At 45.7% G+C, this 22,102-nt stretch overlaps 1 protein-coding gene across 2 annotated transcripts in view; it reads right to left on the bottom strand.

Annotated features, from left to right (window-relative positions):
• Positions 1-734: 734 nt before the first annotated feature.
• Positions 735-22,102, bottom strand: part of CNNM4 (cyclin and CBS domain divalent metal cation transport mediator 4) — a 64,000-nt gene continuing 42,632 nt past the window's right edge. Inside the window, exons 4-8 of one of the 2 annotated variants that reach the window (XM_063310885.1) lie at positions 20,670-20,839; positions 18,305-18,401; positions 13,086-13,151; positions 10,303-10,490; positions 735-6,443 (exon numbers count right to left, since the gene is read on the bottom strand). In XM_063310885.1, the coding sequence (XP_063166955.1) occupies positions 6,237-6,443; positions 10,303-10,490; positions 13,086-13,151; positions 18,305-18,401; positions 20,670-20,839 (728 nt within the window). In that variant the 3' untranslated portion in view covers positions 735-6,236. The remainder of the gene's footprint in view (positions 6,444-10,302; positions 10,491-13,085; positions 13,152-18,304; positions 18,402-20,669; positions 20,840-22,102) is intronic. The other variant, XM_063310886.1, reaches the window with a different exon arrangement.

Genomic DNA, 22,102 nt, shown 5'->3' with positions numbered 1-22,102 from the left:
GCATACTTCAGCTGGCTTTACTGCAATGCATGACCAAGTTTACAGCAGCCTTCCCCAACCCTATGGCCCTCCAGATGTGTGGACTTCAACTCCCACAATTTTCAGCAAACAGCCATGCTGGCTAGGGCATTCTGGGAGAGAAAAAGCTGCCCCCCTTCCTTGGGGAAGCTTTGCTGGCTGGGGAATTCTGGGAGTTGAAGTCCACACCTCTTAAAGTGGCCAAGGTTGAGAAACACTGGCTTAGGCTGAACTTGTTAAATTCTGTGTCACATGCTTGAAAGAGCACAACCTGCAGAACCAAAATGTGTTTGGCTAACTTGAGGCTGTATCACATGTTATGAAGGATCCTTTAGATTAAAGCCTTTTATGGCTGAGGCATAGAATGGCGTGTTGGGAACTATATTCTGAAAAAAGGAAAACAAATAGGTGGGGCTGGGAAAGAAACAAGGGATAGTTGATTTCATTGCAATTACATTTCAAATTCAGCCTCATTCATTTACTCTTCAGTCCTGGTTAATTTTAACATTTAAAATGATTAATTTTCTCATTCTAACTCAATTAGGTCATCGTTCCCCAACATGAGTGGTGCAAATTGCAAGGTTGCTCATTGACCAGGGGGGAAAAAGGGGTATCCTGCTCAACTGGCTTTAACAGCACAATCATCCACGGAAGCCAGCAACTGAAATTTCTCACTAATGATGATTACATCAAGTGGCAGCTTCTTTTGGATTGCTAACTCACTATCCCTGGAATAATTATTATAATTATCAAACAGCAGATGAGGCTGAGAAAGAAAAATCACAAACTTTTTCACCATAAATAATTTGATATTATTTATTTTATCTTTTTTCCTTTTACAGCGTATCTCCCCCGCCTGCCGCTGCCATGGGAGCTAGAATCTTAAAGCTTAGTGTTTGTATTTTAAAATCAGAAACAAAGACAATAAATTACATTAGGTCACCCACAAAGGGGCAAAAAGGTTGAGAAACCACTGTGCTTTCCGTAGGAATAATAATATCAATAGTTTTAAAACGGGAAATAAGACTCCGCACAAAACAGAAAAGTTTAATAGTCAGATGAAAAGCCACATTCAAATGAGACACATGTATAGTCCAATTAAAGCTGTTTAAAAGCGCCAAGATCCATTTACAATATCCCTGCGAGGGAGGAAGGGAAGCAGAGACCATCCCTGGCTGTAGGTCTAGCTACCCTTCCTGCATAGTTTTTTTTTTTGTTTAAGTTACAGAGGAAGTGAAGGAATTCCTATCCTCCTAAATTCCAGAATCAAGTATTGCTAGAGCCAAACGCAACTCAAATCCAATTCTGTAGGCGAGTTCCAGAAACAAGGAGGACAAAGGACATTATTTGGCCAAGCCTGGCAGAGGAATGAAAAGGAACATATGAAGACGGTTGGTCATCTTTTTTTTTTTTAAGAACCCCGCAAGGAGAACACTAGAACAACAGGGTGAAAAGGATCTTATCCGACACACACACATACACACACACACCCCTCTTCCTTTCTTAGGACTGACTTTAGGCTGCTCTCCTGCCTCAGCATTCAGAAATGGCATCAAGCGTTGGCAGCGAACTTCACTGCTCCAGACAACAGCATTTCGGTTTGCGGGGAATTCCTTGGCAAGGAATACAGTTGGTCGAAGAGGTAGCCCGGCAGCTGAGCTGGAATTGAGCATCTCTGGGGGTTTCCCTTCTACTCCCTGAGCCTTTAGGAATGTCCGCTGCCCACTTGCAAAACTCGGATCAAGGAATGGAGCTCACCCTGATGGCTTGCCATCGTGCTGAGGTCAAACGGCGGTTAAGGGCAGGACTAACGTCTTGTTGTTGTTAGTTGCTGCGTGGAATTCCTGACCTTGGGTTTGGCAGGTGGGAAACCAGGACTGTGGTTCATAGCCACGCTCTATGCTCGCCATGGAAAATGGGACCCATTCTGAATTCAACCTCAGGACCAAATGCAAGCCCCATGCCATGACAGTGTGCCCATATGCAACCGTTTGCTTCTACCCTATATCAATGGCAAATTTTAGGAGGATGGCTGCAAGTTCCAAATTATTCATGTTTTTATTTTTTTAGGAAGACACATCGATTTTGATATCAGCTTTCTCCAAGCTGGAGAGCAGAACTCCTACAGCGGAAGCTCAATGCAATCCAAAACATTTGCAGGGTACCATACTCTCTGACATGAGCACGTAGTTTTTCCTTATGGAATGGTGCCAAGTGGCTGACTTGTGACAAACTCATGCTAATGGAGTAGCGTCCTTCCTCCTGCTGCACAATAAATATATTTCAATAGAAACAGGACCTTTTCCTGTGGGGGCAAAATTAGCAGCCTGCATTCTCTCCTCATCTTCAGAGGAAAGCTTGGATAGCCATGAATGCAAATCCAGGCTGCCATCCTGGTTTGTTTTTCCCATCATGGTGACATCTGGAGATGTTAAAAGAAGAAACTTCGGAATCTCCAAGAACAGAATTCCCAAAGTTGGGCCTTTAGCTGATTTGGAAAATGTCAGAAAAAGGGTCCCCATTGTGCACACTGGGGCAATTTCTAGCAAAATGTGAATTCTGGGATTTGACTTCTGAGTCCTTTTATTTCAAAACGTGGGCAGTCTGAGGTCCTGAGGTTGCATGTGCTCCCGAGCCCTTTTCTGTGGCCCCCAGAATCTCCTTTAATGGCAGTTGGTGCAAATGGGCAGCATGATTTGCCATCACTAGAATGCATAATATTGTTAAGTCTACAGTAGACATAGTTTAAAAAATCCCCCTCCCCCACATAGATGCAAAACTCAAAAGAATCCCAAATGCCCCCCACCCCTTTACAACATCACTCAGCCCACAGCAGCCCTGGCTGCTTAGAGTTTGCCCATCCTGTTCTCGTTCACAGCAAATTGAAGCCTTTCATCAAAGGGCTTCTGCGCTGCACTGGGCCTGTAAGAGGTTTCCTGTTGTGCCTATATTGATTTGCAGGTGCTTTTCCTATAGATACAGAGCTGCAACTTGACCCTGAGCTAGGAAATAAAAATCAGTATGCAAAATAAACCACGGCACAAACGGGAGAGCCAAACCACCCGCTGTCTCTCTGCATGAGTTCCTGCACTAGAAACACCTGAAGGATTCATACAGAGATGCAATGGGCAACCTCCAGGTAGGAGATAGGTCAAGCTGGGTCAGGTATTCCCCATGACACACACTTCTGCTGACCACTCACCTGTTGTGCAAGATGCAATTATTAATTTTTAAACTCTTGCCTTTAGGTAGGTGACATACCCACTTTGGGAATCACTTTTATGATCCGTCAAGCCTCACCCTGAGCTTGATGAGGCTCTGGAGAAGAAAGTAGAATACATACTTCTGCAACAAATGTAATAAGTGCCTTGAGGCTCATTAAACAAGGTGCCACAATGTTCTTAATTATTTAGTTGCAACATGGCTTGCTGCAAGCCCATCTACAGGTTACTGGGTGACTCATGTTATTGTAGCATTATTATCCATATGGTATTATTAATGTGCTTTATGAGACGACAGGTATTTGTCCAGGGGTGGGGTGGGGAGAGCAGGGAGCTACACTCTTAAGTTCAGCTGGAAAGAAGAAAGAGAGGAAGGGGCAAAACAGAGATGGGAATCCTATATTTTGGTTACATATATTTAGATTTCATTAGCTGACCTTGCTTGATCTCTACAAGCTAAACAGGATCAAATCTGGTTATGCGTGGATGGGAGACCAGGAGAAAATGCCAGGGCGTGTCAGGGCTGTGAGTTAGACTAAGAAATTAAAAAACAAATCTGAAAGAAGCAATGGGAAGTCACTTCTATATCAAGAAAACAACACGGAAGTATCCGTAAAGTCAGCAGGGATCCAATCCAACTCAAAAGAAGACTAGTGTAGGCAGACACCTTGAACCCAATTCCCACCAGATGGGTTTAATTACAACTCCCATAATGCCCTGGTTACCATCACCCTTTGTCTAGGGATGAAGGGAAGTGAAGCCTTGCAGATCTGGGGGGTCCTCAAGTGTGGTGGTGGTTGCCCTTGTGCCCAAGGCCTCTTGGAAATAGTCTGGGGGGAGGATTTAAAACTCCAGGCGGTTCTGAGGATCAGAGGAAGCGAAATGAAAAGTAATGCCTTTTGAAAGGAAAGTGGGAGATCCTAGGATGGCAGACACAGGAATGAAGATGCTCAACAGAGATGTGACTGGCTGCCCAAACAATTCCATTTTCTAAGATGGGTTTGCACATTTTTAAAGCCATTGCTGAATGGTAACTGATTAAGAGTGGAGGGATTAAAGAAGCGTACATTCATATGTGCTGTGCAGCCTTGAAGAGCCAAACTTGCTAATTCAACATCTGGTTCTCAAGTTTGCAACATCTGCCAAAGGGCTGAGTTTTCATACCCATGGGAAAAAGGCAGCAGCATTTTTGCTGCAGATTAACACCTGTCCCAATGAATACCTCCCTAAATGAAACAGGCATTTTTGCATAACTGCTTTGATCCAACGATCATACTCTGTGTCTTTCTAAAAAGCTGCTATCAAAGTTGCCTCCAAGTTAACCAAAAATCGCACACGGTAAATTGACCAAACTATCAAGCCTGGCTAGATTGTACTGGAGTTTGTTTTACATCAACTGCATGACATTTGGCCACTGAAAATTAGTTCATATCCCAATTCCAACCAGTGGATGACACTTTCCCCATAAAACCTCATCTCATGAATTCACTCAGTTTTCATACATCCCAAAAAACATGCCTTACTTGTGGTCCACAAGTAAATCAAGAGGACATTGGATCCAAGTCAGGTTGAAAAAGAAATACAACAAAATGTATTACTACAATTACAGCCACATGTAATGTCTCCAAAAGGAGGCGATTCCAACATTAGGAGTTGGAATGACTGTCCTTCCTCAGCTGCAGCACTTGCACAATCCAATTCTTAATCTTGCCTTTAATTTGCAAGCCCCAAACGCCACCAACTGTATCCCACAACTATGACTGCACCAGAACCTCATGCAACTCTATAGGGTACCTTGAAATTGGAAATCAGAGATTGACTATGTATATAGCCCCATTTTGGGTTGGCAAAATGAACAGTACCGCTGGAGACAGGAAGTGGAGGGTACCCATTTAAATCTTCCCCAGTAAAAAAAGCAAGAAAAAAATGAGAATTATTACTCCAAACGGAGGCACCTCCCTGCAAGTAGAAACAAAGGACACCCAAGAGGAAAGCTGTACCTCTGCCCAACATTTATCTTCCCATGTTAGGTTTCTATTTGCAGAAGCTTAAAAAAAAAACAACCCTAGGGAGGCTTTTATTTGCTATTTATGACCTGATGTAACTTTCATTTGATCTCCTGCTGTTTCTTGTCGTAGGACTGACTTTGTTAGGATCCCTTGAAACATGAGGCTGTAACTGGGAACCAAACGAGAACCGAATTGGAATCGGGAAACTGAACTTTCTTCCAAAGCAGAGGTCCTTGGTGGGGACAGATCCTGGCTGGTTCCTCCTTGTCTTTCCTGCTATCAAATACCCCAAAGGCTTGATTAAAAAGAAAAAAAAAAGATAATCCCAAATAACGAAGTCTCAACTCCCTGAGATGGGAAAGCAAAGTTTGTCTTCTTGAGAGACAGCGGCTTACGCCCCCATAAACCTGCGTCTCCTTGGCTGAGTTTGGTGCCACCTTTGTCACTACTGGCTGCTGCAACTGAAGCAAGGAGCTCCCCCACCTCCTGGTGGGGAAGGAAGGGAGAACCAGAACGGGCCCTCTGGAAAAAGGCAGCTGCCTCTGGGCACCCCTGGCTGTGTGGTGGCTTGCTTCCTCCCCGCTGCACCAAGTTCGAAACCAGAACAGAGAAGGGGAGATCTGCTCTTCCTGCTTGTCTGGCTTGCTGAGATGCAAACTGGGAAGAAACCGGAACACTGCAGGCGACCCAGGATCGGGCCTTCCCTTCCTATCCATAGCCTGTCGCCTTGGAATGGGTGGCCAACTATCGCTTTCAAGGCTGGTTTGCCTGCCCTCCCAGTTCAAAGCCACCTGGCTGGGAAAACAGGGCAGATGAGTCGGAAAGAGTCCCGGGGGCGCAAGGGAGCATTCTCTCCCCACGGCCCAGGTGGCAGCTGCTACCTGAGGTTGATAGATGCCCAGTCAAAACCCTTCTGCGGGCACTGGCGTGTCTTCGGAAGGGAAAGGGTGGGCAAGCTGGGCCAGACCAGCTGCCCCGGGGGCCTGGGTCAGACCACGTTGTCAGGGGAGCTGTGGTTCGTCTTTGGGTGCTGGCAGTTCCTTTCGTTCAAGAGGCCAATTGTTTCGTTGTTGGCCAGGGGGCCCCCCTTTTCTGGCAAGGAGGTGTCCGGTTTGGGGGGGCTCCCGTCGGGGGACTGGGGACAGCTCTCCAGACGGGAGGCCATGAGACCGTTTTGGTACTGGAGGCGCGTGATCTGCAGGGGAGAGGAAGACAGAGGGGGTGAAACTCAGTGTGCAGAAGCATGATTTTAAAAATAATAATAATAACAACAACTCAAGCTGGGCATGGTGGAAAGCAATATTCTATTATATGCATGCATTAAAGTTCTATTATATGCATGCATTAATTATGCAAAGAAAGCTTATTTGCATTAATCACTTTTCATTACAGCCAGATACACCCACATTCATACCACTGTTTTGCATTATCCATTGCTTCTGCCAGTCATGGGGAGGATTAAAAGCAATGATTCCCTACCCTTTAACCTACAAAGTCTTTGGCGATTACTCACCAGCATCATGTGTTTTCAACAACAAGGACTAGCAACATGCTGCTAAAAACTGCCCAGGTTGATAAATTCTCTTGTAACTGAATGTAATCAGCCCAGCTAAAGATTCCAGAGGAAAGTCAGACTGGAGCTGGGAAGTGTTTTATTAGGCCACCCAGCTCCAAAATGACTCCGGGAGTCTTCACAAGAGTAAAAAGCAAGACAACAACATTATATAAAAGGACACGGTCTTCCCAAGGGAATGCATAAAATGCACCCTCCCACATCACCCCCAAATTAAAGAGTCCACCAAAGGCCTGGGGAAGGAGCCAAGGTTTTAGGGCTCGCTTGAAGGAAAGTAAGGTAAGGACTGTGGGAATGTCTGGCAGGATGTGTTCCAGGGCCAGAAGCTGTGACAAAGGAGGTCCACTTCCTGGGTCCCAGTAGATGCCATTGCTTGATGATGGAACTCGACTCTGTCTGATTGCACAAGAGAGGCAGGCACTATGGGAGACAGACGGTCCCTCAGACAGACAGACAGACCCCATGTCATGGAGGGTTTTATGGGTCATAGCCAGCATCTTGGATTGCACCTGGAAGCTTACTGGTGACCAGTGCAGCTCACAAAGGGGGGAGTCTTACACGGGCATAGTGAGGCCTGCCCATCAATGCTTCTCCTGCTGCGTTCTGGACCAGCTATAGCTTCTGAGCAAACAAGGATAGCCCAATACAGAAAGCGCTACAAAGGTCCACCTGCAAGGAGCTGTAGGAATAACCTTGAGGAGCAGGAGGGAAAGCCACAACCAAGACAACAGCCAGATAAAAGAAATTTGAGTCCAAGGCAGAAATGTAATTTGAGAAAGCATCTCAGGCTTGAACCTCCCTGGTTTTCTTGAACATAAAGGGAAGGAGGAGGGAGGCACATTCAGACTTGCAAGATCCTGTTACTGTAACCTTATAATACAAGGAGCATTAGCATTCGTAGATTGGGTTTCCTAGTCTGGTCTGTTTTGAAGGGCTGATACCAAGGCATGGATGACTCTAAGGAGCGTTTCCCAGTCCAGGAACAGGTGCAACTGGCACACAAGTGATACTGGAGCAAAGGCCTGCCTGGCAAGAGCTGCCAACTTCTTCTTGATTAGGATCTGAGAGTCCAGGAAGGCCCCCACGGAGCACACCAGTCCCAAGTGGGTTAATGCAATGCCATTCAGGACCAGTCCCCAGAACTGGGAAGACCAAGCAGCCGTATCAGGGTTGAACTTGAGCTTGTTCTTCCAGACACTGAGAAAAACATCACTTGGCCAACATCACTTGGCCAGGCAGGAGCTGAGATGGCCAACCAAGTATCGTCTGCGTGCTGCTGACACCTGACCCCGAACCAATAGAGGACCTCCCTCCAGCAGCCTCAGATACAGAGTAAACAGGAGGGGCAAGTGTGACGTGCCCTGGGGCACCCCACAAATTAGGGACTTCGAACTCAGCCTCCTTCCCCCCAATACTGACTGGAAATGTCTGCAAAAAAAAAAAAAAAAGGTAGAACCACTGTAACATTGTGCCCCTTACTTGGATACCCCGCAGCTGGAGGTCAAGGAAGTGCAGGACTATTGCACCACCTCCATCCTGGCAGTGTCACAGATCACTGGCATGCACGAACAATGCCAACTACATCCTGAAACTCGGGATAATCCATTTCTTCCAGGACCCTCTGCAACTGCAACCCAGCCACCTCCTCAACTTCCTTCCCTATAAAGGTTGTTGGACTGGATGAAAATTGTCCAGGATGGTTGTGTCCAACAATGGTCTCTTGAAGAGGGACACACCACTACCTCCTTCTAAGTCAATGGAACCATTCCCTCTCTCAGAGAGGCCAACGCCACCACATGGATCCTATCACAGAAAGGGCAAGATCTAACACAGAGGTGGCCCAGCTAACAGCCTGGAGGACCCCATCCACCTTATCAAGAATTACAGGATCAAATTCTTCCCAGCTAGCCAGGCAAGGCTAGGCCTCTCTCACTTTCATTGGACCAGCTCAGTTGGAGTCCAACTCTGAGTGAATCCAACCAACTCTGCCTGCTAGATGCCTAGAATATTCTTCACAGCAGCCCAGTAGATGGTCCTGAGGCCTATCCCTCACCAACAAGGGATGGGTCACCTAAAAAGGGGCCACTGGCCAGCTCTTAGTGGGTGTGGTAAGAATGGAGAAATTACATTTTGTTGCTGTTATCACACAATGTAATTCGTATCATGGGCTTTCACACGAGCTCAGTTGGGTTCATTTTTTATTCTCTTCCAATGGCACTCTAGGTATCTCTCCTGACATTTCAATTCCTGGAGTTCCTGAGAAAACTAAGGGGCCACCGGGATCAATGTACAGCAAGAGGATGTATAGGACCAATCTGGTCCAAAGCCATCTTCCCCTGCCTATTTCAGACAGAAACTGAGGCCTGAGATGAACAGTTGGTCAGGCCCTTGGGGAAAAACTCAACAGCCCTCTGAAATTCTTCTGGGTCATTAAGTGCTTGGAGCAGACCAGTCTAATAGATCCTACCTCCCTATAGACTTGGGGGTAGTACCAACAAGCTGAAAATCAGAGAGTGATCTGTCCATGGCAAAGGACTGACGGTAACATCCTCCACTTTCAAATCATGTTGCAGCTGCATCAAGACAAAATCCAAATCTAGTGGATGATCTTCACCGTGCATCACCCTCTCAATGATGTGCAAGAGGTCCATGGTTGCCCCTGGTTGCCCCTGAACTCCCAAGTGGCCCCAGTCTCAATCATGTCCAGGGGCAAGTTAAAATCCTCAGGGACTCTCAGTCTCAGGGAGTCAACTGCCAACTTGGCCATAGAATCCAGCAGCTCAGGCAGGGATGTCACTGTGCAACAGGGAGACCAGTTCAGTGGTAACAAATCCAACTCTTCTCTAGAGCCCAACCCCAACCACAAGGACTCACATCCAGTTATCTGTGGCTCAGACACTGTGAAAAATGTCAGAGCTTCTCCCATGAAAATCTCCACCTTATTCTGCCCTGGGATTGCCACTCATTATATCTTCAAGACAGAAACACCACCCTCTGGGCCCAGCCACCCTTGAAATGACAATCAACTCAGTAGAGAAAACCAGCCTGTTAAGAAGAAACCATTTTCCTAAGAAGCTAGCTTTCTCCATTTTTAAAAAATCTCGCTTAACAGCCACAACTGGGACCGGAATTTCAGTTGCTAAGCAATGTGGTTGTTAAGCGAATACGACCTGATTTCACGACCTTTTTTGCAGTGGCTGTTAGGTGAACCACATGGCTGTTAAGCGAATCATGCAGTTCCCCATTGATTTTGCTTTCCAGAAGCTGGCTGGGAAGGTTAAAAATGGCATCATGTGACCGCGGGGATGCTGTGACGGCTGTAAGTGCGAGGACCAATCGTAAGTCCTTTTTGTCAGCACTGTCGTAAGTCCAAACCATCACTAAGCTGTTGTTAAGTGAGGACTACCTGTACAGTATTTGAATGGATAAAACCAGGAATTAGTTCAGCTTAACCCATGGGAGACTTAGGCCTAAGGCTCACCTTGACATACTGGAGATCCGTAAGAGCACGAACACTGAAGTCTGAGAAGTACTGGGTACTTGCGTTGGCATTAAGCTGGTTGTTGCTGCCACTGAAGGTGGAAGAGATGGACTCAGAGCGCTCGTGGTAGCAAAGAGACGCCGAGCGATTCAGATTGCTCATATGAGATGGAGAACGCATTTCTGAAACTAGACAGAGAGAAAGAAGATGCAGGAGCCACATTCTACCCATGCTGTTCCTCCATTTATTTGATTCTTTCCTAGAAGGTGGCAACTCTTAGTCCACTTTGGCTGACCTCAAAAGAGCTAAGCAAACTGGATCACTTTTGTAATGCTGCTAAGGACACCTCAGGAACCTGCCCATGAAGCCACCAGACACTAAGCTGGATGTGGGGAGTCTTCACCTTAAACTGTCTTCCAGGGGCTCATGGGAGCAGCATCTTCTCTTTCAGTTTTTCTCCTACAACGATCACCCTATGAGGTAGGTTAGGCTGAGGGATACGGACTGGCCAAAAGTCACGTAGGGGGCTTCTGTAATGGGGCTTGAACCTGGGTCCTGCTCCAACACTGCACTCCTAGGTGCACATTTTGGGGTTCGAGGATCCCAAAACAGCTTGGAATGGCATGTGAGAAACAAACTCCTCAAAGTGGCTGGAGCAGGACAAAATTTAAAATTGGTTTCACTTAAATAATTGTTTCTGTACAGGTAGTCCTTGGCTTATGACCATTTGAAGTTACGATGGTGCTGAAAAAAGTGACTTACGACCGGTCCTCATACTTATGACTGTCGCAACGTCCCTGCGGTCACATGATCAAAGTTCAGTTGCTTGGCAACCGGCATGTATTTAAAACGGTTGCAGCATCCTGGGGTCACCTGATCACCATTTGCGACCTTCTCAGCCAGCTTCCGACAAGCAAAGTCAATGATAGAAACTGGATTCACTTAACGACCATGTGAGTCACTTAACAATCACAGCAAAAAAGGTCATAATAATGGGTATGACTCAAATAACATCCGCCTCGCTTAGTGATGGAAGTTCTGGTCCCAATTGTGGTTGTAAGTCGAGGACTACCTGTATATTTAATAGTGTTCTCATTTTTCACATTAAAAATTGAAAACCAGTGGCAACTTTTGCAGTGTCTCTGGGGACTGGACTTGTTCCCCATCAAGCATCACTTGCTTTTTAACTCTGCTTGAAACCCATCTCTTTTTCAGTGAAGAAAAAGATGCTCTCCATGGAGCTATGTGGCACATAGAACATTTTATTGAATATCATCTTCTTCTAAGTCCCCTTCATACAGGGATGGCCTCAGAGGAATATGTGATGTCACGTGTGTTTGACATCATTTGCATGCCATTATGATGTCATTGTCCCTTCTGCCGGGTGTCTATGACTTCACACCACAATGCAAGCATATGTACAGCTACGTGCTCCAAAATATGGTCAGGATTGCAAACTTTTGCAACAGATGAAGGCATAGGACCCTGAACCTCCATGTTTAGCTTCTGACAGTTGTTTTGAGTCAACTGTGCATCCCAGCTACCATCAAGATTAACTGCACAGAATGATTCTATGCAAATAACAACCCATGCTAGGTAGGTGCATTCAAGGAGCACCAGGGCTGGCAAGAGAATGACAACCTTCTCCAATGTGTTGGGACTTCAACTTCCAGAATTCCTAGTCAGCAACATCTTTGGCCAGGCTGGGTAGGAATTCTGGGAGTTGAAGTCTCAAGACAGCTGGCGGATGCCAGGCTGGGGAAAGCAGTCTAGTGGCTTTAGCATGGCAGACGGCTTTCAAGTACATTTGGGTCTGGGGCTGCAGCAAGGAGAGCTAGGGAAGCATCTTGGCATCTCCCTGGGCAATTGTGTGTAGCTGGTGCTGGTGGCTGACCCCAGCTCTGATGAGCAGGCCCCCAGACCCATGCCGAAGCACACACATTCCTCTCCACCCAACCGCAAAGTCCTAAGAAGAACCCCAGATTTTGCTGTGTGGTGTTGCAAAACAAGATGCAGTGAGCTGGACAGCAGTCTTCAAGGTCTTGCTTAAAATGAGACAGCCAAGAAAACTTGAATATAGCATGCAATTATTTAATACACCGCACTCCTACCCTTAGCAAAGCACCCCTAACCCAGGTCAGTTAAAGACATTTGCACAAAAGGCTTACCTTGGTTTGTGTTAAATTGGTTTAAATGTTACAAGCCAGTTTGGTGCAGTGGCTAAAGGGGTGAGACTGGAACCAAGGAGACTGAGTTTTAGGCATGAAGCCAGCTGGGGGACTTTGGGTCAGTCCCTTCTCTCTGAGCCCTAGGAAGCAGGTGGCAAGGGCAAACCGCTTCTGAAAATGCTGCCAAGAAAACTGCAGGGAGTTGCCAGGAGTCAGGACTGACTCGAAGGCACATTTAAAAAAAAAAAAAAAAGCAAAATCCAGTTCGTTCAATTAGTTTATGATTCAATGTATTGCACACAGCACCCCCCCGTGGGCTTCATTCAGTAACAAGTTGTATGTTGTGCAAATCCAGACAGGGAGGGTTACTTATTTTATTTTTGCAAAGCCAAGGAGCGAAAGGAAGGCAGAGGGGAGGGGGGAAGAACGAAAGCCATTCCAGTGAAAATGGAGCTGAAGCCACATCTCTCCAGCCCCATATTCCACCTGCAACTCCAAGCATGTTTTCAAGGAATAATGGCATGTCATCCGTTACCTCCTGCACCGCAACCTGTGGTGCGAAGCAAAGCATTAACATGCAGCACTCACCCCCAAACATCAAATGCAATTTTTTACCTGACAGCTTGGAATGCAAAGACCCTCGCTGTATAAGAGACTGCTGCTGGGGTCTGTCCGGTGGTGCTACATGCACATACACACACAGGGTGGGGGTGGGGGACCAGACAAGAGAAAGATGCAAAAGGAGACCAAAAATCAAAAATAACCTTGCCATGCAAGGAATGACAATATTCTAACCATTGTTGAAAGGAGAACCCAAAATACAGCGGGCTGGCTGGTCTCAGAGCTGATCCATTTTTAAAGTGGAAAAACGCTTTATCCCAGCTGATCTGTTTAATCTGCACAGTGGGTCCCCGGGGAGATCCTCTTTGGGCAAATGGATTGTACCAGGCAACCCTCCGCATGACTCTAAGGGCTCTTTTCTTTTTTCTAAAAGGAGCTTGTGCAAAAAAACGGCAAGCTTTGTCAGTCAAGCTCACATCTCTGCCGGGTCCCCCTTCTGCACCCCAAATCCACTGCCAGAGCTGCTCCCCTTAACTGGCTCCCCAGCAGAGGGGAGTCCTCCACATAAGGGAGGCTATCTCAGGAGGCTCTGTAGGAAATGTTAGCAAATGGAAACAAAACGTCACCCCCCGCCCACTAATCCTAACTGAAGCACAACAAATGTTGCAATACGTGCAAAAAAAATAGTAAATTCTCTAAATAAGTATAGTCCCTTTCATGATATGTTATTTGAGGGACCGCCTCTCCCCGATGACATCTGCCCATCCCACCAGATCTTGCAGAGTGGGCATGCTGCGGGTCCCATTGGCTAGGGAGCTTCACTTGGCAGGTCCTAGGTAATGGTCCTTTTCTGCTGTGGCCTCCGCTTTATGGAACATCCTTCCCCCCAAAGTGAGGCTGGCCTCATCCCTTTTAACTTTCCAGAAGTCCCTCAAGACCTGGCTGTGTCATCAGGCCTGGGGTCCCCAGGGACTGGCAAAATACTGAGATGGCTCCAATGTAATTAATACCTGTTCTTCATCCAATATATTTTTTATTTTTTTAGATTTGTGCCTTTTATAATTTAATTTTTTTAATGATATTTATTTGTATATATTGTTTTTAGCTTTGTTGTACGTCATCCAGAATCACTTGTCTGTGAGATGGGTGGCCATATTCATGAAATAAATAATGTCTTTCATTGGTACCCCCAATTCTTCCCTTTACTGTTATAAAGGGAGCCGCTGTGTAAAAGAAAATAGAAAAAGACAAGCGGATGATGGGATAAAATCATTATTAATCATAGACTCAGCTGAAGCAGACCCTTGAGGGGACTGTCTTATTTCTTGCTCAGGGCAGAAATCCCCATTAAAGCATCCCCAACAGATGGTCTGAACACATCCAGCAGCCAGGAGCCACCAACTTCCTAGGTTCCTGGTTCCAGGGTGTCTGTGATGGTGGGGGCAGTGTTATAATTGAAGCCCCGCCCCTTTCGTACCTGTGTACATGCACTTACGGAAGGGATGGAGCTTCGATCACAATGCTGAGCAAACGCTGATCACTCTCCACCAATACTCCTGATGGGTTCCACCACCGAACCTCTTTTAGACTTTGAAAAACTTTCCTAATATCTAATCGAAATTTGATCTCCTGAAGCTTGACCATTTGCTTCTGTTCTGCCTGAAGTACCTGAAGAGTGTTGTCATGTCTCCTTGGACAGTTTTTCAGAACACTAGAAGTACCTAGTTCTCTCCATTCCTCCTCCTAAGATGTAGCTTTCATATACCTGATCATTTGTGTCGCCTTTCTCTGCACCATTTCTCTGATTTGTTCTCAGAAATATACAGGCAGTTCTAGACTTACAACCACAGTTGGGACCAGAATTCCCATTGTAAGTCATTGTGGTCGTAAGTCAAATCATCACGTGACCAGATATGACTTTACAACCATTTTTACGGTGGTCATTAAGCAAATCATCGCAATTGTTACGTGAATTCAGTTTCCCCAATGGCAAAAGAAAATGGCAAAAAACATCACAAAATGTGATCACGTGACCGTGGGACACTGCAACTGGTCGTAAATGCAAGCCAGTTGCCAAGTGCCCGAAATGCAATCCTGGACAGGAGAAGTCATTATAAGTTGCATTTTCAGTTGACTTTGGGGAGACCACTTGAAGCATTCATTGCATTGAGCGATTTCAATTGCTTTTGTTTGATTTGTTCATTGCAAACCGCTGAAAGTCTGTACATTTTGACAATCAACCTGATTTGCAAGGGGGGCTCAATAATTTCGATTACAACTGTATGTGTGTATGTCTATGTATATGTGTGTGTGTGTGTGTGTGTGTGTGTGTGTGTGTGTAGGCACCCATCTCATAGTAGTGATGCTGATCAGTGCAAAGGGGACTAAAACCCAAAAAACCAAGAGAATATACAAAATATTTAGACAGTTGTGTATGAATGTCTGTCAAAAGACAAAATAGTTGTGCTATTTTGAGTGCTTCTGCTCTTTTTAACAAAATGAACTGAGAGTTAGGAGTATGTCAGGAAAAATAGAGAAGGAAGTTGAATGCAAAGAAGGAAGGAAGGAAGGAAGGAAGGAAGGAAGGAAGGAAGGAAGGAAGGAAGGAAGGAAGGAAGGAAGGAAGGAAGGAAGGAAGGAAGGAAGGAGCAGGCATCTTCCCTTTTTTGACCACCCCTGTGGGTGCCACTGGTGGTCTCCAGGAGTGAAGAACTTCAGCTTCCCTCAGCCCCCAGCAGCATGGCCAAAGGGCGAAGGCCTTTCTGCCTAGGAATGATGGGAGTTGAAGTCCAACCTATCTGGTGGCCCTCAGGTAGGAGAAGGCTGTTGCAGATCAAGTGCTGCCTGTTCTGCAGAAGAAGTTAAAAGCTGAATGTCGGCCGCTAGATGGCAGAAACCTAACATTTAATACTACCAAAACCAAAAGGATCAACTTGTCAAACATGACACTGCTAGTTTGGGGAGGAGTGGCTGAAGTTCCTTTAGGGCAGCTTTATCTATCCCATGTGGCTTTCCACCAAGTCCTCCGATTACATCAAAAAGCTTGTTCTGGCTGGGTCAACTCATCAAGACAAGCAGAGGGCATCATCCCTCTGGTGCTCATTTGTGATCCAGCTACTTCTCTGGGCAAACTGAACCTACTTTTTGACCCAAGTCCTCTGCCAACTCCAATTATTTATGGACTTGATTCATGTGCCCTTTTCCCATTAAAAACAGACAGACAAGGTGGCTTAGTGCTGAAAACCAGACACAAAGATTGAAAAAAAAAAGTTAGAAAAAGAAAATAGGAATAATAAAACCAATGACTTTGGAAGAGCTGGTAAAAGAGATGCATTCTGGATGCTATTCTAAAGGCAGTGCAGTAGGGACCAATTGCAACTTCCAAGGAAGGGCATTCCAAGGACTGGGAGTATCAACGGCTTGTTTTCTGGCATCTTTGTTGTTTGTATTATTTTAACTCTCTTTACTATGGAAGCACTTGAAATTGGAAGTGAGAGGAGTGGCATGTATGCCTGGTATAAAAAGTGAAATTGTGGGAGAAGGCCTTTTTCTGTGTGGGACAGCTGGTGCCCCAATAATCAAACCTTCAGCTTTGAAGGTTAAAACACAAACACCCTGGAAAGCAACGGGCATCTAGTGCCAATCTTTCAATATGGATCTCATGTGTTCCTGGTGTCTTGTACCCATTAACCACCGTTCCGCAGTGCTTTACGCCAGCTGCAATTTCTGTACAATTTTCAGGCACAGCATCCCCTTCCAACACATGCTGCCAATCCAGCCTCTCCTTCAGCTTTCTGGTTCTTGCTTCAGCCATCCAGCTCTTTTGCATCCTCATTTCTCATCCCATTTCTCCCTGCTTACGTTCTCTTCTGCCCAGTGGAACAGGAGACTTGCTCAACCAAAAAGCTATCTCCAGTTGGCTCCCTGACCTATCCTAGCTTGGCCCCACTTGGTGACCTCCAGTGTGTTGGGATTTGGATAGGAGCTGAAGTCAACACACTCGGGTGGCACCAGATTGGGGAGAATCAGAAGTGCGGCTTTTGGATTTCATAAAGGATCTCGGAAGGGCTGCGGGTATGCAGGAAAGGGGACCCCCTTCTGCATTCTGGAAGTTCAGCGTTTGCCCATGCTATAGGTAGCCTGGGAATATGGAAGTGTATTCTGCAGCAATGGGACGAGAAGGGGATGTCAAACGCTGTCACATATTTCTTGCCACCCATGTTACAATTCAGGGCACGCTTTAGCTGGGCGTGCACCTCACCCTTATCCAGGTAAGTGGAAGATTAACAGCCACATTTGCACAACCTCCTATGTTGATTCATTTTAACTTTGGTTCATGAGATAAATCAACCGATAAAATAGGTCAGATCAGTAACCAAGTTAAGCATTTTCGTGAACTTGCCCCTTGCTGGAATATTACATGGACAGTCATGAAGACAAATGTATGGGTGACCATTTTCCCCATGGACATCTGCAGGAGAGCTCAACATCTGCAAGATTTTGCATGGCGCATGGCATCGTGATCCAGTCCCACCCCTTTTGCATACAAGAGGGGCGTGGCTTAGATTGTGACACTGCACCCACCTTCCTGCAGATGTTGAGTCCCCCCCAAGACCTCGTGTGTTCTCCCCCTACCCACCTCCCCGTTGTAAGCCTCTTTCTGCAACACATCAACAACATTCACACCGTCTGGCCAGTTTTTTCTTTCTCCTTACAAATGATTTCTCCCTGCCTCAATCTATGTACCTGGAAAAATCTATAAAAATTCCCTATCATCCCCAGGGCTGCCAGCTGAGGTCTGCTGAAACGTGTTGGGCAGGGCAGCTCATACAGAGAGAGAAAAAGAGGCTTTGATTTACGGATCCCATCATCTATTTTTATTGCTTTTTGATTGGTTTATGATGTTATCTAGGGTTTAATTTCCAGGACTGCTTACTGTTTATTGCTTTGCCATTTTACTTGTACCATGGATGTTTTATTGTTGAGATTGCAACCTGCTGAGAATTTCTTGACTGAGGCAGGCAAGGCAAAAATATTGAACTGTGGAGTACTTGCTGCTCTCTGAGCTTGGCTGTTTGCCTGCAGATGTTTCATTACCCAACTACGTAACATCATTAGTGCTGTTTCATCATCAGTGTTTATTCAAAATATTGAATAAACAAATAAGTCAATGAATAAAACGTTGGAGGCTCACACTGTTACCCGACAGTTCTCTATGCCTCCTCCTGCCCCCTCCCAGTCCCTTTTGCAGCCAACTGAAGTGGGGAACTTACTTGTGACAGGTGGACTCAAAGCCATCACTCCATAGTAAGAGAAAGGCCCGGTCTCAAACTTCATGTTCTCCTTGCCAGCTTCTACCTCCACCTTGCCCTGACAAAGCAAGCCCAAAATATATACATATATATATCCAGGGTAAAACTTCACCAGTTTACCAGCTTAGGTTTGCAGCCTCCCAGAAGCATTTTAGTGCAGTTAAAAAAAAAAGTCAAAGTTTAAAGTATTATTTTAAGAAAACATGTTAACGGTTTGCATTTCTCCCCTTCTTTATTCTACATTAAGTACAGAGGATTTGATCTGGATCGGGACCCTACTTTGCAGAGTAAAAGTGGCGGGGGGCGGGGGGGACAGCTTTGCCAAAGTGGTCCTCATTCCCAAGTGTTGCAATCTTTACAAGTAGTAAATTGGGGTCAAAGAAAGGAATTGCAAATGTAAGGGCTCCAATCCAGATTAAGGCATGGTGGAGGGTGTTGAAAGATAAAACCTTTATGCTATGGTCCATATTCAGACCAAAGTAAAGAAAGCAACATTTTATTTATTTATTTATTTGATTTATATAGCTGCCCATCTTACTTTTACATGACTCTAGGCAGCTTACAATAAAACAAATAAAATACATAAAATACACAATATAAAAAAAAACAAAAACAAAAACACATAGCAGCTGGGCATAATCTAATCCAGTGTTTCTCAACCTTGGCCATTGGAAGATGTGAAGACTTCAACCCGCAGAATTCCCCAGTCAGTCATGCTAGCTGGGGAATTCTGGGGGTTGAAGTCCACACATCTTCCAGTGGCCAATGCTAAGAAACACTGATCTAACCTTTCATCCAATCAACCAGAAGATGGGCTCTAACCCATGCCCAGGGCCCCAGGCTTGGACACAATGCCAAGTTTTTAAGGCCTTACAAAAGGCCAACAGGGATAGGGCCAATCTAATCTCAGGGGGAATGATGTCCCAAAAGGTGGGTGCCAAGACAGAAAAGGCTCTCTCTAGCCGACAGTACCCGGAGCATGCCCTTCCTGTCAGATCGGGAAGGATGGGTAGAAAAATGAGGCTAGCAATGTCTTCAAAGGAGAATCTGCTTCCTTCTTAGCTATGGGACACTGCCAGGTCTGATCAAAGATGTGTTCTCAATTTACCGGGCTGTGAATGCTTCAGATCCTACATGTGATCTCAGCAAAAGACATGGCTGCTTTAAAAAGCTGGAAGGAGATGCTGTTTGCGATACCCACTTTTCAGGAACTGAATGCAAGGGGCCACATTGAGGAGATACTGTGAGACCCCCTGATATTTTGGGAACTTTTTCCTTCAAAGCTTTCTCCAAACTGATGGGTTCTGAGTCAGTTCTACTATATGGCCTTTTGTCACGTTCCCACACATGTGGAGACCTGCATGTTGGGACACCCCTCTTCTATAGAGGGATTTTCAAAGCATGTTCCAGGAAAACCTGGGGTTCTGCAAGAATTTGATGAGATTCTGCGAGAGACGAGTGAAAAAAAAATCACTTAAACACAGTCAATTTAGTTAAAGAAAACAAAACCTAACAGGTTTCATGGCCTGAAAAATTTGAAAAACCCTTTTCTATAGTACCACAGATGTTCCTTGGAGCTGAATCTAAGTGACAGCCTTATTCCTTACAGAAAAACTATATTCTGTGGATTGAGCTGATGTGGGTTGGGGGTGGGTGTTCTCAGGCAATTATCACCATTAAGATGCAACGATTAAAGCTATTTAAAAGCTCCTGCTTGTTTTTCTCATAGGAACTCTGCTGAGGAGGACAACGCTGCTCGTATTTCCCAGGCCCACGGTTTGCAAATGAATCCTAAGGCCAGGCCTGGATTTGACCACAATCCTTCCACCCGGGTTAAGCCCCTGCCTACATGGAAGCATTTGATATGAGCCACGGTGCGATGTGGTTGACACGATGCTGTCAACCACATCGCACCATTGCACAAAGGAGGCAATACATAATTTCGTTGTTGCGCAAATGACGCAAATTATATAATTTTACCATTGAGCGAATGATGCAAATTTGCTAATTTTACCATTGCGCGAATGATGCAAATGATGTAATTTTATCACTGTGCGAACGATGGAAATAATGTAATTTCATCATTGCATAAATGATGTGAATTATGTAATTTCACCATTGCGCGAATGATGCAAATTTTGTAAATTTACCATTGCGTGAATGATGCGAATTTGGTAATTTTACCATTGCATAAACGATGAGAATTTTGTGATTTTACCACTGCGTGAATGATGTGAATAATGTAATTTCATCATTGCACAAATGAGACGAATTATGGAATTTTATCACTGTCCTTTGGAAGGTGAATCCAGAGCAGCCCCGTTACCTGAAGGATGAGGATGAAGAAGTCAGCAGGCTTGTTCCTGTTGAAGAGGAAATGTCGGGGAGACTTCTTGTTCTCCTCATCAAACTTCAGCTCATGGATGACATCACGGTGCTTGAGCAGGCGCAGCAGAATCTTTTCCGAAATGAAGGTGGCCGTGAACTGCGTCACCTCTGGGGGGAAAAAAGGGCAGTGGGTTGGGCCACCTGATGCCAGACTCAGCAGGCAGCCTCTATCAATGTCAGCCCCACAAGGTAGACCAGGGCTGGAAATCAACTCCACAGGAAATCTAAAACTACTTTGAAATTGACTATAACTGAGTCCTGCAATTCTGATTGTGCTGGGCCTCCTCCCCTTCTTATATTGCAGAGAATTAAGGGGAGGTGTCCTAACAGCCAGGAACCACGCTGAGACAAGGAACAGGTCTCTAGTGTTTTATTACTGCTACATAACAGAGAATCCGAACAAGCTGAAGAAGCGTGGGAAAAACCCAGCCATATAAACCCCAAAGGTTAAGGCGGTCCCGATCTGTGTCTCTTTGAATGGCTGCTTAATTCCTCAGTACTACGCATGCACTTTACAGCCTGGATGGGAGCCCCCTGCTCGCCATCCTCACTCATGACAGGAGGTGTCCTTCTGAGCCACTTCTGAATGTTACCTGGAGCTTCCAGGCTTAAAAAACGTTTCAGCCCCTTTTGCCTAGGTAACGGATCCTGCATATCTCCATCAAGGCCATCTTCCTTTCTCTCAACAGAGTAACTTCAGGCATCTGAACTGAGGAGCAGCACTCTGCTCTCTTCCCTCCCCTCGGATCATTTCCGCACCAGTGACTCACGCACATCTTCCAAGCATCTCCCAGCTGTCCTTGAACTGATTTAAAGTCTGTCCTCACTAACAGTTAGGTTGGCATGACAATGGCTGGATACCTCTAAAAGGCACTGTATTTTCCAGCTTGGAGTTTGTAGTGCGTCAGTCTTCCCAAATAGATCAGACAGGAAACACGACCAGATAAGCTAATTCTACTTTATTGTAAAGCTACATTAACAGAATCTTGCAAGTCTGAAAGTACAATTCTCCTGCCATCTCTTTTACAGCCTGTAAAGTCAGAGAAGTTCCTTTCTAAGTTTGTCTGGCCATTATGCAGCTGTGGGCTACGTCCACTCTTATCTAATTGTTCCTTAGGCAGCATCTCTTCCCCCATCTCCCAAGGTCATTCCCACATACCATTACATCGTGTGAAGGTGCTGGACTAGCAGCCCAAAGAGCCAGGTTCTGGTCCCCCAGTCATGAAACGCCCTGGGATACTATAGGTCAGTCCCCCCCATCCCAAAATGCAGTGCGGTCCAGTGGTGGAGGGACCCAGATTCTAGTCACCCCTCAGCCATGGAAGCTCCCTGGGGAACTTTGGGTCAGTCTTAGCCCAGCCTACCTCGCAG

The sequence above is a fragment of the Candoia aspera genome, chromosome 9 (assembly GCF_035149785.1).
Source record: "Candoia aspera isolate rCanAsp1 chromosome 9, rCanAsp1.hap2, whole genome shotgun sequence".
NCBI classification, from domain to species: domain Eukaryota; kingdom Metazoa; phylum Chordata; class Lepidosauria; order Squamata; family Boidae; genus Candoia; species Candoia aspera.
Note: the sequence above shows the minus strand (reverse complement) of the source record. Positions and strands in the feature narration are given on the sequence as shown.